Source organism: Balaenoptera ricei, chromosome 15 (assembly GCF_028023285.1).
Source record: "Balaenoptera ricei isolate mBalRic1 chromosome 15, mBalRic1.hap2, whole genome shotgun sequence".
NCBI lineage: Eukaryota > Metazoa > Chordata > Mammalia > Artiodactyla > Balaenopteridae > Balaenoptera > Balaenoptera ricei.
The window spans coordinates 14027690-14046600 of NC_082653.1; the positions used below are offsets into that span (position 1 = coordinate 14027690).

The 18911-nt window shown below is 44.0% G+C and overlaps 1 protein-coding gene across 1 annotated transcript in view; it reads right to left on the reverse strand.

Moving 5' to 3' along the window:
- Positions 1-18911, reverse strand: part of EYA2 (EYA transcriptional coactivator and phosphatase 2) — a 258658-nt gene that overhangs the window by 143674 nt on the left and 96073 nt on the right. Inside the window, exon 5 of the mRNA XM_059899040.1 lies at positions 7795-7911. Coding sequence (XP_059755023.1) covers positions 7795-7911 — 117 coding nt within the window. The remainder of the gene's footprint in view (positions 1-7794; positions 7912-18911) is intronic.

Genomic DNA, 18911 nt, shown 5'->3' on the forward strand with positions numbered 1-18911 from the left:
AACAGGAAATAGTTTAAAAACAAGATTGCCAAGACATTGGGCATCAGATATGAAAGACAATGATCCTTGAGAGAGAGGAAACAAGTGGTGATTGTAAGACCGTCCCAGTGTTGAGAGCTTCCAAGGAGGAGGACCCAGGTGGCACCCATTGATCTCTCTGAATTGAGGAGATGGAGCTGCAAGTCCAGAGAGGCCAAGGTGGTTAGAATTCGCAGAGCGGGGTACCAGAAAAGAGGGCTGCACAGAGAGAGTGTGCTGAAGATTTGCAGAGAGTTCCCTGTGAGCGTTCACTTGAGAACTGACTACCACACGCCTGTGAAAAATTAGTTAAGGCCAGGAGAGAACCACTTGATAAGATTAGAAGGAACAATCCTCAGAGCTCGTAACAGAATTGGGAATAGTTCCTGTTCCCACCAGCCCGACTGGAGAACCTCATAATTCATGGGGCATTGGGAGGAATACTCAGAAAGGTTTGCCTCAGTGCTGGGAAAATCTGCTAGGTAGAGACAGCTCTAGACCAGATGCTGCTCTGCTTCCCCCGAACGAAGCTTAAAGCAAGACTTGAAAGACCCGATCTACTTTTATGTAACAACTGCATCCCGGAGCAAAGCTCAAGAATATTCACAGGAATAGAAAGATGTCGAGCAGCCAACAAGGCAAAATGCACAGGTCTCACATCCAATCAAAACTTATCAAACATGCAAAGAAGCAGGAAAATATAACTTATAATGAGGAGAAAAATCAATGAAAACCTCAAAATGACACAGATGACAGAATTAGTAGATAAGCACATTAAAACAGTACTGTATTCTGTCTGTTCAAGGAGCCAGAGGAGATATTGGACATGTTAAGTAGAGACATGGAAGGTAAAAAAAAAAGACCCAAATCAAACTTCTAGAGATGAAAACTATGTATAAGATGAAAAAAAATGACTGGAGAGTAATTAACAAGCAGATCAGATATGCAGAAGAAAAGATTAGTGAACTTGAAGACATGGTGGGGGGAATATTTGAATAATGGCCAAAAATTTTCCAAATTTGATAAAAACTATAAACTCACAGATCTAAGAAGCTCAATGAACACAAAGCACTAGAATCATGAAGACTACACCAAGACCCATCAAAATTAAACTGCTTAAAACCAGTGATAAGGAGAAAATCTTAAAACAAATGAACCAAGACACCTTTGGAGTTATACTGACATCATTTCCTTGTTTATGAATCACATATGAGTTAGTTCTTGTCACAGAACTATGCAATATAATAGACTGTGTTCATGATTGCTTATATTTGCAGAAGGAAATTCTGGATGGGTTCACAGGAACCTAGTACACATGGTTAAGTATTGGGGATTTAGAAGCTGAATGGCTGTTGGATGAGGGCGGCGTAGAGATTTCTGTAGATGTTTAAAGTAGATAAATGCATAACCTGCTCAAAAATTAATATAAAGGAGTAACTTTAAATGTATCTTTTTTTTATTACAAAAGGAAATAACATTGGCAGGAAGGGAATTAGGGAATGATGGCTAATGGGCATGGAGTTTCTTTTGGGGGTGATGAAAATGTTGTGGGATTAAGATAGTGGTGACGCAGCAAAGGAAACCATAAACAAGACCAAAAGACAACCCTCAGAATGGGAGAAAATATTTGCAAATGAAGCAACTGACAAAGGATTAATCTCCAAGATTTACAAGCAGCTCATGCAGCTCAATAACAAAAAAACAAACAACCCAATCCAAAAATGGGCAGAAGACCTAAATAGACATTTCTCCAAAGAAGATATACAGATGGCCAACAGACACATGAAAGAATGCTCAACATCATTAATCATTAGAGAAATGCAAATCAAAACTACAATGAGATATCATCTCACACCGGTCAGAATGGCCATCATCAAAAAATCTAGAAACAATAAATGCTGGAGAGGGTGTGGAGGAAAGGGAACACTCTTGCACTGTTGGTGGGAATGTAAATTGATACAGCCACTATGGAGAACAGTATGGAGGTTCCTTAAAAAACTAAAAATAGAACTACCATATGACCCAGCAATCCCACTACTGGGCATAAACCCTGAGAAAACCATAATTCAAAAAGAGTCATGTACCAAAATGTTCATTGCAGCTCTATTTACTATAGCCAGGACATGGAAGCAACCTAAGTGTCCATCATCGGATGAATGGATAAAGAAGATGTGGCACATATATACAATGGAATATTACTCAGCCATAAAAAGAGATGAAATGGAGGTATTTGTAATGAGGTGGATGGAGTTAGAGTCTGTCATACAGAGTGAAGTAAGTCAGAAAGAGAAAAACAAATACAGTATGCTAACACATATATATGGAATCTAAGAAAAAAAAAAAAAAAGGTCATGAAGAACCTAGTGGCAAGACAGGAATAAAGACACAGACCTACTAGAGAATGGACTTGAGGATATGGGGAGGGGGAGGGGTGAGATGTGACAGGGTGAGAGAGTGTCATGGACATATATACACTACCAAATGTAAAATAGATAGCTAGTGGGAAGCAGCCGCATAGCACAGGGAGATCAGCTGGGTGCTTTGTGACCACCTAGAGGGGTGGGATAGGGAGGGTGGGAGGGAGGGAGATGCAAGAGGGAAGAGATATGGGAACATATGTATATGTATAACTGATTCACTTTGTTATAAAGCAGAAACTAACACACCATTGTAAAGCAATTATACTCCAATAAAGATGTTTAAAAAAAAAAAAAAGTGGTGATGGTTGCACAACTTCATGAATACAGTAAAATCACTGAATTGTACACTTTAAAAGGATGAATTTTATGGTATGTGAATTAATCTCATCAAAAAATAAATTAACTAAAATACAGGGAAAAAAAGGAATACATGCATGTTCATCATTAAAAAAATTACAGAATCAAAGAATTTTAACACAGGAACAGGCCTAACGGTCATTACATCCAGGGCTTCCCAGTGAGCAGAGAACATTAGTTTGGGCAGAGGGTCCCTGTTCAAGTCTACCTGGGAAAACTGACTACTGAATTCTCTTGGAGAGTCACAAGGTGCATCAGTCTGCAAAGGCTCTGAAAAGTCCTGGAGTGAAGACATCTAACTTCATGCTACACACTATTTATCAAATGTATTTGATGTATTTGACAATGACCTTCCCCAACCTCTTTATTTTTCAGTGAGTATTTGTGAGCGCTAGAGCTGTGAAACACAGATTGTGAAAGTTCAGTGACTTGTCCAAAGTCGCACAGCTTGCTGGTACCAGAAATGGTGCTAGATTTCACAAGTCCAGCACAAACTGACCTCAGAGGTCTTGGGCTGAGACCATTGGCTTAGACCCTTCCACTGGACTTCTGGTTTTCCTACACATCCTCGAATCACACGTTTCCATGTTGCTCCTGAATGGCTCAGGTTGGGTTCCGAGGTCAGTATTAACAACCCCTGCCTTTGGTAAATACAGAAGTAATTTCCATAGAAAAAGGCGCTTCCACGGTTTTTAAGGCCCCCCTTTAATGCAGATTTCACCAGAAGGGGGGTTGATGCTGATGTGGGTGGCTCAACAGCCTCAAATTGGTATTCCTCTTTTCTCTTACCAAAACTATTTCCTAAAACTAAGAGTTCAGGAAAGAGAAGTGAATTTGGGAAAAACATAAGACCCTCAAATCTGAAACTAGGATAGAAATAACATTTTACATTTGTAGAGCACTTAGTTTGTGTCAGTGCTGTTTGAAATATTTCACACACATTAACTCATTTAATTATCACGGCACCCCATGCGTAGGTACTATTCGTATCCCCATTTTACAGGGGAAGAAACCGAGGTACTAGGAAGTAACTCAGCTCAAAGTCACAAGCTGGTACATGGATTGCACAACTGGGAAGTGAACTCAGCCTGACTTCAGAGTTACAGCTTTTAACTCTCATGTTACAGAAGCAATGAGAGAAATAATAAAAAGTACACCCAGCCTTGATGGACCTCATCTGATGTGCCCACGGTCATTCCATCTAGTCCTCCAACAGCCCCATGGGGTCATCTCTCTTGCTATAATGCTAGTTCCACAGGTGAGGAGGGCGAGGCCTGGAGAAGCCAAGCGCCTCACCCAGGTCATGCCTTGGGACACAGCCTGACTGCAACCGGGTCCAGGGCTCTTAACCCCTCCGGGGCACCAGCAAGTTCTTACACCACACTCTCAAGATGTTCTTTTCTTCTCTTTTTAATCTTTGTGGTCACTTCCGTGAACAGCAGTGTTTTAGCAGGAGAAGCCAAAATGGAACAACAAAAAAAATCAAACCCATAAGAAATACGTTTCAGCTACAAAAACTCCGGGTGAACTTAAAAAAAGAAAATAAACAACCATGAAAAAGCTAAAGGAGGGCCATGAACTTCTCTCTTCTACGTTTACTGCACATTTGGTGGGGGGTAATGCTATCTAAGCAGATACAGATCTCCAACCAGGGCCTTGTGGCAGGGGGAGAGGGCGAGATGGCTCTGCTGAAATTTTCGGAAGTTTCTGAGATCAGGTAGAGGACCTAGGCAGAGGCATCCCAGCTTACTTAATGCTTGATCTGGGACCCTACACAAGCCACTCTGCTGCGGTGCCTCAGTTTACGCATCTGTAAACGATGGAGTGGTCTCTCTCTACTCAGGTTCCTTTTGCTTCTATAAAATGATGATTTTAATTCTTAGAAAGGAAAAGGACTCGGCTCAGCTTCTGAACATGGACCAGTTTTACGCCAAGTCGGTACTTTCAGGCCTAAAGCTCAGTCTCAATCTCCTTCTTCATTCCCTTCTTTGTCCAAAAAACTAAGCTCAACCAATGTCTTCCATTCTGAAATGCACACAGAGTAGTTGGAGAGTTTATTTCTCCTCTGGAACAACTTGAAAAAAAAAGTTAATAGGAAGCACATGGGCATGGTGTGTGAGCCTTCTATGTGTTTGTGTTTGAAAAAAAAATACTTAAGGAGGAATATGTCAGGCTTGCAAAACGCCTGGGCTGTCTCAAGAGCAGTTTATGGCCATTAGCATTAGACTGAAGGCAGTTAATTGGGACAAAGTCCAGCTGGCATCTGGGCCATGAAGACGATAAGAAAATAACCTGGACTATTCCCGTGGTAGGGTGGGAACAGAGCAGCAGATGTTTTTCCATTTGTGAGGGGCTGATGGGGATGGAGGCGGGTCGTGGGGTCTAGGCCAGGGCTCATCCATGGAGGATCATCTTCTAGATGGATCTATGAGAGTGTGGAGGGCAGGGTGGTGTTGGGGTTACGTGCCTGGGCTCTGGAGTGGAACCACCTGGCTTCAAATCCCATTGCCACAGCCATGTGACCTTGGGCAAGCTACTTTACCATGCTGTGCCTCAGTTTTTCCACCTGTAAGATGGGGATACTTACAGAACCTACGTCACAGGGCTACTGGGAAGATCAAGGGGAATGGTGTATACGTAGAGCTAGGGCGGTATCTGGAGTCCTGAAGGAGTATAGGAAATAGCACTTGGAGGAAACAGCATAGGCTCTGGAATTGTACTCTGAATCCCAGCTCTCAACACTTATTGGCCCTGGGGTCCCTGGGTAAGTCACTTCCCCTCTCTGAGCCTCACCTTCATCATGTGTAAAGCAGAGCTGATGCAGCCCACCTCCTATGGCTGCTGTAAGGACCAGAGGAGAAATAACATATTCTCTATGCCCCAGTCCAGGGAGGCCTCCTGCTTCACTTTCCAGTCTCATCTCCCCTACTCACTACACCCAGGTTCAAGAGTCTCCTTTGGACTCTTTCAACACTGCGAGCCTTTTCCTGCCTCCGGGCATTTGCCCTTGCTGGTCCCTCTGCCTGGGCTGTCCAGTCTCCAGCTACTTACAGGCTGGCTCCTTTCCCTCACTCAGGTCTCCCTAACCACCTGGGTAGCGTCCATCACCACTCCTTTCATCATGGCCCATCACACCACCCTGTTTTGGTCCTCCACGCGATTTAGCACAATCTGTAACGATCGATTTATGTAATTGATCACTGTCTATCTCCTTAGAAGCCCTGAGGCAGTCAGTTCCATTTCTATAGGAAGAGCTGAAAAAAACTGGTTGAGATTGACCCAAATGCAAGTTCAAGTTCACTATCTTCACAAGCCTTTATGATCAGGGATTGTGCCATAATTCACTCCCCATTTGAGGAGGGGTCCCAGCAGCTTATTCCCTTCAGTGGGACTCAGAAAGACCGCCCGGGGAGACAGAGATGACAGCCGAAGCAGAGGAGGCAGGAGGTACCATGGCGAAGAGCAGGCTTTGAGTGAGGATTGGCTTTGGGAATTCACCAGACCCCCAAGAGACTTGATGCAACCTGTTTCCCACTGCGCTTGCAATAAAATCTAAGCTCTTTGCCCTGACGCTGGGCAGGGCAGGCATTCCCTCTATGACGCAGTTTCTCCTCCTATAAAATGGGAATTATGCCAGAACCAACACTTCGGAGTGTCATGAAGGTTGTATGAGATGATTAGCCACCTCTTGTGGCACGTGGTGAGTGCTTGGTCAATGTTAGCTGATGGTGTCATCAACAAACTCTGTTGCAGATCTTTACATGGAAGCTATTCCAAGGTCTGGGCATTAATGCTCATCACCCCCTTTCTTTTACGTACCCCGAAGATCACAATGCTTTTTCCTGAAAGGCTGCCCTTGACATCCATTTAAATTGTTTCCTTAATTAAAAAGACGAAGCGGCAATACCTGCAATTTTTTTTTTTTTTAAAGAAAAGTAGCACCATGCATTAGCCCACCACCTTGTCATTGCTCTTTCAGTTTTTCATATTACTTTTCAGACTGTTGGTGGTCATTTTTACCAGCTTTCATGAACAAAAAAAATATCAGGGTGAGGATCCCCCAAATTACTGCCACTGGCCCTCTGCTCCGTGCATCAGCTCCAACATGCTCCCCATGGGGCACCAGAGAAGAGAAGGGGCCTTTGGATGGTAACAGAGTGCAGGTGGGCACAGGAGAATCCAGCAGGCCAGTTTCTTAGGGTATGTGGGGTGGGAGTCACACACTGGAGTTTCTTCCCTTTCTAAGGCTACCCAATGGGGATGCAGAGCCCAGAACTTCCTGCCTGGAATAATAGCTCCTTTACCAACTGTCTAGTATTCCCAACACCAGGCATTTCTCTGAGTCTACAATGGACTTGCCTGTCCCATCACAGTTAAAATCAAAGCCAACACCTTCCCTCAGCCCTCAAGGCCCTGCATGATTTGGCCCTGCTCTCTCCCCAAGGCTCTCTCCTCTCACATCCCCCTGACCCTGCTTCCGCCCCACTGGCTCCTATTCTGTGCCTCGAACACATTAAGACACTTCCCTCCATACAGCTTTTGCAACGGCTCTTCCCTCTGCCTGGAATGCTCTTCCCACAGGTCTGCACATGGCTGGTTCTGCCTCATAGTTTGGGTCTCTGTCCAATGTCACGTCTTCAAAGAGCCTTCCCCGATGACTCTATCTAAAGTTACCTCTCCCACCTCTCCTGACCCCTCAACTGTTCGTCACTCTCTGTCCGAACACCACGTTTACTTGCTTCATTGCATTCAACCCCTTCCGAAATTAGCCGTCTATTTGCTGCCTTGTTGATTGTCAGTCTCTCCCTCCTGCCCTGTAATTGCCATGAGGGCAGAAGTCGTATCTCCTCTGTCCCCCACTGCAACTCTAGTACTTGAGAGAGATCCCGGCACACAGTAGGTTCTCAGTAAAACTGCTAAATAAACGAATGAACGACTGGACACCCAGCTCAGGCAGCGCCTTAGAGACGGCAGGGAGGGGCCGCAGCGCCACACTCACCGTGCATCTGGTAGGTGTACGGGCTCTGTCCAGTGGGGGCGGTGCTGAAGCTGGAGCCATAGCTGAGGAATCCACTCTGGCCAGGGGAATGGTTCAAGCTGTCTTCTGTCTTGATGCCTTGGAAGGAGCAGAGAGAAGCATCAGGCACACATAATTAGGATGCTTCCTTGTCACCCGCAGAAGAGCTACTGCGTCAAGAGAGCACGTGGTTTTATCAGCTTCCAGACTGGCTGCAAACTGGTGATTTGTGAGCTGAAGTTAGCCTACACACGTGTCTTGCTTGGCCTGTGTATTTTAAAGGAAAATCTGAAATTGGCTGTTTTTGTTTAAAAATCAGGAGATTTCTCCAAAAAATCTAGACTTACGGCTTCTCTTGAGCAATAGGATGATCTAGAAACCTCACCCCTGTGTTGTTCCCGTGATGACAGGCTGCCCCCGTAGCTCCCGATTTGTGTGTTTCCCAGGTCACCATGGAGCCCATATTGTCTCTGAGACATGGAGGCTAGTTTTAAGGTACTATTTTTTCATTGCCGTTTTTTTGGTGTTTTTTGCTTGTCTGTTTTTACATCCTAGGACACGTTCAAAAGTGAGAAAGGGAAAGTCAGGCTAAGAGCATCTCCTATTTTGCACATGCAGTCAGCTTCAGGCTTCCTGCCTGGCTCTGAGGGTAGTGAGTTTACAACCCCTTACTCCAAGGACTAGCTCCACGTACGGCTTAAAAGTACATCAGGATTTGGGGTGAAGGTATTACATGAACCACCTCTCCTCTGTAAAGATGATGCCACTTCACCCTAAGACACACTCTCCACTCTTCTCATGGGTGGACCTGCTTATCCAAAGGCCACAGTTACAAATCTGCCTCCTGCTTCAGCCAAACTCTGACATGTTTCCCCAAGGCACAGGCACCAATTCCATGAGCAACTGGCTGGAGAAGGAATTGTATTGAGGGAGGAGGCTGATCCGCCAGTGGCCCATACATGGTATTTTTATTGAAAATATAATCAACTTTGCTAACCTTTGTCTTATAGGTGTACAATAGTATTTCAATACTATTTAAATGTGCATTTTTTAAAAAGAACTCTGCTAGTTCTGGGGATGGTTTTGTAGCTATGGTTTCCCTCCTTCTCACCCATTCACCCCCATAAATAAAGAGAATGCTTAGCGACGTGAAAATGATGGATTTTGAGTCAAGTGGTCTGGGCTGGAGTCCAGGATGGTTTGCTTCATTACTTGGTGACCTGGACAGTTTCTCCTTCAACCCCAGCCTGGAAGTCTCCTCTCTTATGAAATAAGATGCTGATCTCCACTGGCAGGATTGTTGGGAGATGAAAAGAACGGGAAAGAATGAACATATAAAGCTGTGGATGAGGTACTCAGAAACACACACCTCTTTCATCTTCACAACAATCCCATGAAACAGGCAATACTACTTTCCCTATTTTAAAGATGTGGAGACTGAGGTTCAGAAAGCCAGGCCACTCGATCAGCATCTTGTAATCAGCAGGTAACTCTGAAGTCTAGGTTTTCTTTTCCTTCTCGATACCTCTCAATAATGGGTGTGAAAGGATTTTCTGCACTAGATGGTGCTCAACTTCAGTGACGATAGTGACGACAGCAACAAGCAATATTTATACGGCACCTTCTTTTGCTTCATCTGCCAGGGATGGTTAACGGTATATTCAGTACAGTCTGTCTCCTGGTGCAACTAGAGTCAAATCTAAACTCCTTGGGTGACGTGTTCCTATATGGGCTCTGCTCACCCCTCTGACCTCTGCCTTCTCCAGGCTCCCTCCTCACTCTGCTCAAGCAGTGTTCTCAGTCACTTCACTCATTTTACTGGCTGAATGGAAATTCAAAGTAAGGAATATCACTGCTCATTCAGCCAGTCTCCTGATGATGGATTCTAGGTCTATTCCAATTTTTTTTTTTCTATCACAATCCAAGATAGAATGGCCAAAATTAAAATGTTTGTCTAGGATGGATACAAGAAGAGGAATTGCTAAGTCAGAGGGTACATACATTTTTCATTTTAAACTAGATACAGACAAAACTGCAAGAATGTGTCTTTAGACTCAGGGCCTTTGCACATGCTGTTCTCTCTGCCCTGGAATGCACTTCCCTCCACCCCCTTCTTTATCGGGCTAATGCCTTCTCATCCTTGATTTCTCAGCTTAAATGTTGCTTCCCCAGAAAGGCCTTCCATGACCTGAGTCAGCCCCCTGATTACTCCCTCCAGAGCACCCAGTTTTTTCTATGGCTCTCATCACAGTTCATGGGCTTAACATCTGTTCTCTCCTCAGGCTGAGAGCTCCAGGAGGGTGGGGGCTGGGCTTGGCTTGTCCACTGTGGCATCCCCACACCTGGCTCAGTGCCAGGCACACAGCAGGTGCCAATAAATATCTGTCGAATGAATGAATATGGAAGAAAACAAACAAAAAAATTTCACCTCTCCTTCTGTTTGGTGAAGTGGATGGATCATAATATTCTAACCCATGAGAAAGGGGAGAGAATACGGTGGAGGCACACAAAAGGCTTAGTTCTGTACATCAGGGTTGCCCATATTTGGTCCATGAACCAGTCACCAGCTCATGATAAGAAAGCACAGAAATTGAGAAGTAAGTATTTAGAAACTTTCATAGCAACTTGAAATTGCTACGGCATCTAAGGTCATATCTCTAGGCTTCTATTTTGTATGAGTTTTTTAAAAATTTCATTTTTCTAGTAATTTTTTTTGTTGCATTTTACCAAAGAGTCAGTCCATGATGAATTAGAAATTAAAAAGCAAAAAACCAAAAACTGGTCTTTTACCTCCAGGTGAGAAGCACTGCTCTAAGAGATTCAGTTCAAAGGAAATCTGGTGATGGTCTGGTCTGAGGACAGGCTGGTGGCATCAGCTCTCCTGCCCTCTAAGCATTTCTCATGAATATCTTTATGGCAAAGAGAACAAGGCCCCCAAAGATGCTCAAGAACTATCTACAGGTTCCACTGTCTTCAGCTCATGGGAGCACAGAAGGGAGCATGTGCATTTCAAAGAGGTTGTCAGCCACAGAGATGCGCTGGGCATTCATTCATTCATTCATTTCACAAACATGCAAAATAATACTCTACACCTGGGGTCAGCTAACTCTGGCCCATGGGGCGAAGGTGATCTGCTACCTGTTTTTGTAGATAAAGTTTTATTGAAACACAGATACAGGCATGCCTCAGAGATATTATGGGTTCAGTTCCAGACCACCACAATAAATCGAATATTGCAATGAAGCAAGTCACATGGATTTTCTGGTTTCCTAGTGCATGTAACAGTTATGTTTACACTATACTGTAAATTAGCAACTGAATTTGTGTAATATTCTAAATCCTATGTTGTCATTTCTATAATCTTCACAGCATCTTCACCAGGAATAGATTCCATCTCAAGAAACCACTTTCTTTGCTCATCCATAAGAAGCAACTCCTCATCCAGTTTTATCATGAGTTTGCAGAAATTCAGTCCCGTCTTCAAGGACCCCACTTCGAATTCTGGTTCTCTTGCTATTTCTACCACATCTGCAGTTACTTCATTTCCTTCACTGAAGTCTTGAACTTCTCAAAGTCATCCATTAGTGTTGGAATCAACTTCTTCCAAACTGCTATTAATGTTGACATTTTGACCTCTTCCCATGAATCACCATCTAGACTGGTGAATGCTTTCCTGAAGGTTTTTAATTCACTTTGCCCAGGTCCATCAGAGGAATCACTATCTAAACCAACAAGAGCCTTACAAAATGTGTTCCTGAATAATAAGATTTGAGAGTTGAAATTACTCCTGATCCATGGGCTGCAGAGTGGACGCTGTGTCAGCAGCATGACAACAACATTCGTCTAATCGTCCAGCTCCATCTTAGCTCTGGGGTGACCAGGTGCATGACCAATGAGCAGTAACATCTTGAAAGGAATCTTCTTCTCTGAGAGCGAGGTCTCTACAGTGGGCTTAAAATATTCAGTAAACCATGCTGTAAATGGATGTGCTCTCATTCAGGCTTTGTTGTTCCATTTATAGAGCACAGGCAGAGTAGATTTAGCATAATTCTTAAGGGCCCTAGGCTTTTCAGGATGGTAAATGAGCACTGGCTTCAACTTAAAGTCACCAGCTGCATTAGTCCCTAACAAGAGACTGAGACTGTCCTTTGAAGCTTTAAAGCCAGGCATTGACTTCTCCTCTCTAGCTATGAAAGCCCTAAATGGCATTTTCGTTTTTTTTTTTCTTTCCAGGTATGTGGTAAATTAGTGTTTCCTTTGTTTTATTTTAATTACAATTTCTTTCCTACTCAGAAATATTTTCAAAGTATGATATCTGTGTCAATTAAAAAAAAAACTATGGAAATAAATAGCACAGACATAAAGAATGATAAGGATGTATGTTTCATGGAGCATCCTAAATACCTATTTGAAAATTTTGAAGTATCTGGAATACTTTCTTACTGAATATCTTAACTGTACATATCTATCACTGAGACATTTAACTGTACATATCTATCACTGAGACATTTATTTTAAACTAAAAAGTTCTTCCTTGTTTGTAAAAGTAGTACCTACCAGGCTTCACTGCATTTTTCTTTAAATATCCACAGTTGTTTTGTATATACTGTCAGAGTACAAGATTAATTATTTCTAAAAGGAATGAAACTTATGGAAAAGGAACAAAATTAACTTAGCATTTCCTTCTATTCAACAGAGCTATGGCACAGAAAAAAACAAAACAAAATGAAACAAAAAAATAAACAAGCGAGACAGATGGATGGGTAGGGCCAAAAAAGGGAGGAGAAAGGATAGGACCAGATCCTAGTGAGCTACAAATCTCACCAGAGGGTTGATGGAAATTGAGATTGGTGGATCAGGCCAGGAGACAGAGCTAAGTAGGAGAGGAGTTCCTAATAGAATCAAAAAGAGGGTTGGAAGTTAGGAAAGAGTAGTAGTAAATGTGATCATATGGAAAAGGGAATGGGTTCTTAAACCCATAGCATCTTTTGAACATTAAGATATTTCTACAAGGATAGGTGTGTGCCTTCCACATTTCCCTGCAGACTTGTTTTGAATGTGCCTTGAATTCATATTCCACAGTTGCAGAACAAACTGCCACAAACTTAGTGGCTTAAAACAAAACTCACTTATTCACTCACAATTCTGTAGGTCAGAAGTCTGGGTGGGCTCAACTGGGTTCCATGCTTAGAGTCTCACAAGGCTGAAATCAAAGTTTTGGCCAAACTGGGCTCTTATGTGGGAGCTCTGGGGAAGCATGCATTTCCAGGCTCATTCAGATTCTTGGAAAAATCCAGTTCCTGTATCTGTAGATTTGAAATCCCTTCATCCTTGCTGGCTGTCAGCTGGGGACCATTTTTGGCTCCTGGATTCCACCTGCATTCCTTCTCACCCCCTCCATCTTCCAATCAGTAATGTTCCATCAAGTCCTTTACATGACTTCCATCTCTCTGACTTCCTCTTCTGTCACCAGCCATAGAAAACTTTCTGCTAAATGGCATTTTCTAATCGAAGGCTCCATCTACATTGATAATCTGTTGTCTAGTGTAGCCACCTTTATGAATTATCTTAGCTAGATCTTCTGGGTAACTTGCTGCAGCTTCTACATCAGCACTTGCTGCTTCACCTTGCACGTTTACGTTATGAAGCTGGCTTCTTTCCTTAAACCTCGTGAACCAACCTCTGCTAGCTTTAAACTTTTCTTCTACAGCTTCCTCACCTCTCTCAGCCTTCACAGAGTTGACGAGAGTTAGGGCCTTGTGCTGGATTAGTCTTTGGCTTAAGGGAATGTTGTGGCTGGTTTGATCTTCTATTCAGACCACTAAAACTTTCTCCATATCCGCAATAAGGCTGTTTCACTTTCTTACCATTCATGCGCTCACTGCAGTAGCACTTTTTAATGTCCTTCAAAACTTTTTCCTTTGTATTCACAACTTGGCTAACTGTTTGGTGCCAGAGGCCTAGCTTTCAGCCTGTCTTGGCTTTTGACATGCCTTCCTCACTAAGCTTAATCATTTTTAGTTTTTTCTTATTTTAAAGTGAGATATGCATGACTCTTTTTTTTTTTTTTTCACTTGAATACTTTGAGGCCATTGTAGGGTTATTAATTGGCCTAATTTCATATTGTTGTGTGTCAGGGAATAGGGAGGCCCGAGGAGAGGGAGAGAGATGGGGGAACGGCTGGTTGGTGGGGCAGTCAGAACACACAACATTTATTGACTAAATTCGCCATCTTATATGGGCACATTTCATGGAGCTCCCAAACAATTACAATAGTAACACCAAAGACCACTGATCACAGATCACCATAACAAATATAGTAATAAGGCAAAAGTTCAAAATATTGCCAAATTGCCAAAATGTGACACAGAGACACAAAGTGAGCAAATGCTGTCGTAAAAATGGCACCAGCGGACTTGCTGGAAGCAGGGTTGCCACAAAACTTCAATTTGTAAAAAACGCAGTATCTGTGAAGTGTAATAAAGCGAAGTGCAATAAAACAAGGTATGTCTGTACACCCATTCGTTTATGTATTATCTGTGGCTGCTTTCAAGATACAGGGTAGACCTGAAGAGTTCTGATAGACACTGTATGGCCTGCAAAGCAAAAAATATTTATTATCAGGCTCTTCACAGAAAAAGACTGCCGACCTCTATTCTTCATAAAGAAATGCAGAGCAACGATAAACAGCAAATCCAGGGGCGTGGGTATCTGACAAGAAAGGGAGGTAACCTCCCTTTATTTTTCATGTTGGACGGTCAGCTCATGGGTATTTGTAGTGCTACTCTTTCCGCTTTTACATATGTCTTAAATGTTGCATAATAAATTGAGAAAAAAATACTCCACAGTCCTGACCTCCTTGCCTCTAGTTTGCTCAACTGTGTTATTATTTCCCTGCAGCTATTTAAACAAAGGTAGTAATGCTATTTGCCAAGGAGCAAGGAAAAAAGTTTCCTAACAAGATTCAGCAAGGTTTGTCCAGACAGTGAGCAAACACTGCTTGCTCGGGCACAGGCATATGTGAAGGGAAAGGGCTTTTCATCCCAGCTGTCGTTACTTAGTGATGTGGACATTCCAGGTGTGTGTGTAGCAGCCTGGCTTCAGCTGTATTGACTGAACATTTCCCTTGGGCCAGGCCCTGTGAGCTAAACCCTTTATAGAGATCAGGGGTTGACACATGATGGCCCGGGGGCCAAGTCTGGCCCACTGCCTGTTTGTGTAAATAAAGTTTTATTAGAACACAGACACACCCATTAGTTTACATATTGTTTGGCTGCTTTCATGCTTCAATGGCAGTGTTGAGTGGCCCAGAAAGCTGAAAATATTTATGATCTGGCCCTTTACAGAAAAAGGTAGCTGATCCCCAGTGTAGATGATCTCATTTAATGCAACAACAATCGTTAGGAAGCCAGACTTAGTATCACTCTCATTGTATGAAGGAGGAAAACTGCCCAGAGTCTGAGGACCAGCAAGGGGCAGAGGTGGGGTGTGAATCTGGAACATGTGATCTTACCACTTATGCTGTACTGTGAGGGCACAGAGCCTCTGAAAGTAACTGGGACTGTAAAATGACTTTGAACCAAATTAATTTCCACCGGATGCCATGTTTTGTCTGGGAACAGGGCTAGTTTTCTCTTTTATGCTGAAAAATAATCCAGCTTCATGTTTCTTGGCTGTCAGCCAGGCAGGGTAACTTACGTGTGATTTTATCACAAGTCTTCTGGCACAGGAGGGACAGAAGTTAGAAGAGATGCCCACACCAGTTGGCCAAGGTCTGTCATAGGTAATCCCCCAGGATTTCTGGAATGCGTGCTCAGGCAGTGGAGCTCAGCAGTGAGGGGCTCAGACTCCAGACCCAGGCTGCCTGGGTGTAATTCCACCTCTGCCACCGACCAACTGGGGGACCTTGGGCGAGTTATTTACCCTCTCTGAGACTCCATTTATTTATACCTTGAAAGGGACTTTCCTTGGAGGGTTGAGTGGGGCTTTAAAAGAACAAGTAGACACAGAGCCCTGAGAACTGTGGGTGGCAGCATCTCAGTGATGCAGCATCTCAAAGATGCAGTATCTCAGGGAATACCCTGGGGGCCCAGTGGTTAGGACTTCGTGCTTTCACTGCTGAGGGTCTGGTTTCAGTCCCTGGTCAGGGAACTCAGATCCCACAAGCTGTGTGGCGCAGCCAAAAAAAAAAGCGTTTTTTTTTTTTTTGAAGATGAAGCATCTCAGTGGTGCACATCTCAGTGATACACATCTCAGTGATACAGTACCTCAATGATGGTGTCCGTGACCAACGCCTGACCCGGTGCTCCGTGACTTGTCGCTCCTAACTCCACAACTGCTCTTGAATATGTCTACTTCTGTCTGTTCACTGCCCCCCAGGTCTCCACCATTGCTCTACTCCAGACTTTACCAGTCTCCCAACCTACCTTCCTGTTTCTCCTCTTGCTTCCCTCCAATCCAGCCTCCCCACAGCAGCCAAAGTGATCTTTAAAAAACCCAGATTGTATCAGATAGCCCTCTGTTTATAAATCTGCCAATGAGTTCCTGCTTCACTTGGAATAAAATCCTTCCCAGGCGCTAAGGCTCTGCCCACCTCGCCTACCTCATCTGTGTACTGTGTTCCAGCCACTGGGCTTCCTGGATTTGCCAAGTCCATCTTCCCAGGGGTGGTCGCCTTGGCCTGGACGCCCTCCCTCCCGTGCTTACGAATGGTCATCTCTCAGTTCTCAGCTGAATCAGCTCCTCATGTAAAAGGCCTTCCCTGGCACTGGGACCTATATTAAATCTTGCTTGTTCTTTACCCTTTCACAGCCTTCTTGTCTTCCTTTATATCACGCATCATAATGTGAAATAACACCTACAATTTTTAAAAGTTCATGTAATTTCTTTCTTCCTCTAGGCCAGGGGTTGCAAACTTACATGTCTTCAGGGGACAGGCAGCTAACTCAAGTGAGTAATGAGGGTGGGGAGGACTGTGGTGAACGCAGGCTAATAGGGTCAGCCCTACTCAGAGCCGCCTACTCCTGACACAAAAAATGTGGGCCCAATGCTGCCCAATCATCCGTCGTTTTTTTTTAAAGACATTAGGAATATGAACTTCTATGTAAACATTTCCCATTTAAAAACTGGCAATTAATTTTTTAAATGTCAAGTATATTTTATAGGTTAAAAAAAATATCCAAGGGCCACATTATCTGTTGGCCTTCACTTTGCAGCCTCTGTTCTAGACTGTAAGCTCCACAAACACAGGGCCCATTCTGCTTGTTGACCACTGTATGCCCAGCACATGACCCAATGCTGAATGAATGAATGAATGAATGAACAAAAGAACAGGGCAGAGGAAGGGAGGAAAAAAATTCAAGATTCAGTTTCTGCACTGAAGCCACACCATCTGGTTGGCAAGATAAGATGATCTGATTAATTTAACCGTTGAAGAAGCTGAGGTGTGGAGAAGCCAGGGGCAGTTGAGTCTGGAAGGGAGGCCTCCTGCCTGCAATCCTGTTCTTTCTACTGGATACCATGGATTTGGGTGGATCAGAAAGCCATCTGTGTGGATGTCTGTGCTTTCTGCCTGCCCCCTCCTCCTCTGGGGACCACCCCTTCCTCACACTCAGATCAGTTCTCTGGGGTGAGCCTGACCTGATCATTGGTGCCATGGGTGGACATGTGGCCATCCAGAGCATTCCATCTTTCTGCCCCAGGCTCTGACCATGGGGGTCCAGGTAGGGAGATCTCTGGGACAATGTGGCAAGTCCTGGACAGCGGAGGCTCTCTTTTTGGGGAGTTCCAGCCTGGAACTGCTAGGGCTGCCTTTGGCACCACAGTGGAGAGCCTGCGTGAGACGGAAGCCCACACAAAGGGAAGCAGAGAGACTAATTCCTCCTGTTATCATACCTGGATCCAACCCTGCGTGAAGCTAAAGCCCTAAGATTTTTCAGCTATGTTTGCAATAAACATCCTTATTTTCTTAAGTTAATTAGCATTGGATTTTTGTTGTTTGCTACCAAAAGGGCTTTGGTTGATACATCAATTAAGATGGGAAGAAATCACATGAATAAAAGCCACAGACAGTGTGATGGTTAACCTTATGTGTCAACTTGGACCACAGGGTATCTAGACATTTGGTCACACATTATACTGTGTCTGCGAGGGTGTTTCTGGATGAGATTAATTTGAATCAGTGGACTGAGTAAAGCAGATTGCCCTCCCTGATGTTGGTGGGCCCTATCCAATCAACTGGAAACCTGAACAGAACAACAGACTAAGTAAGAGGGAACTCCTTCTGTCTGAGTGCTGAGCTGGGACATTGGTCTTTTCCTGTCTTCAGACTCAAACTGAAAAATCAGCTCTTCTTGGGTTTGGGCCTGCCGGCTTTTGGACTAGAACTTACAACATCAGCCCTCCTGGTTCTCAGGCCTTCAGACTCAGGCTGGAATGACATCCTCTACCATCTCCTGGGTCTTTAGCTTGCCAACTGCAGATCTAGGGACTTCTCAGCCTCCATTAATGGGTGAGCCAATTCCTATGATAAATTTCTCTCTCTGTCTCTATCTATCTATCTCAGCTCCATCCCATTGGTTCCATTTCTCTGGAGAACCCTGACGAATGCTGACAGGGACAGGTGAGCAGTGGACAGGTGAGCAGGTGAGCCTGGTTCACTGAGCCTCCAGGTCTTGGCAATAGGGTTCTGACTATCAAGGTTGTATGTCTCTTGTTTTTGCCTTCCCAGCATCCATTTTTCCTTCTTCTGATACCACCACTGGGTTTTCCTTTAAGAGAACCATCCCTTCCTCATATACAATCCATATGCTTCACCCTCCGATTATCTCCCTCACCCCCACCTCCTTGCTTGTGCTAAGCATTGTCACGTGACCCAATTTGGGCCAATGAGGGTCAACACTGGGTTCTGGTGGAGCTACTGGGAAAGATGAGATCTCCTTCCGCTGAGAGTGCTGAGCTGAAAGCATGCAAACCTGGAGTTGACAGGTACAATCTTTGCTGTCACACGGGAAGAACCCATGTGGAGGTAAAGACAACTCAGAGGAAAACATCTGAAGATGGAGTGAGACATCTTCCTCATGACATCATTCAAGCACCTG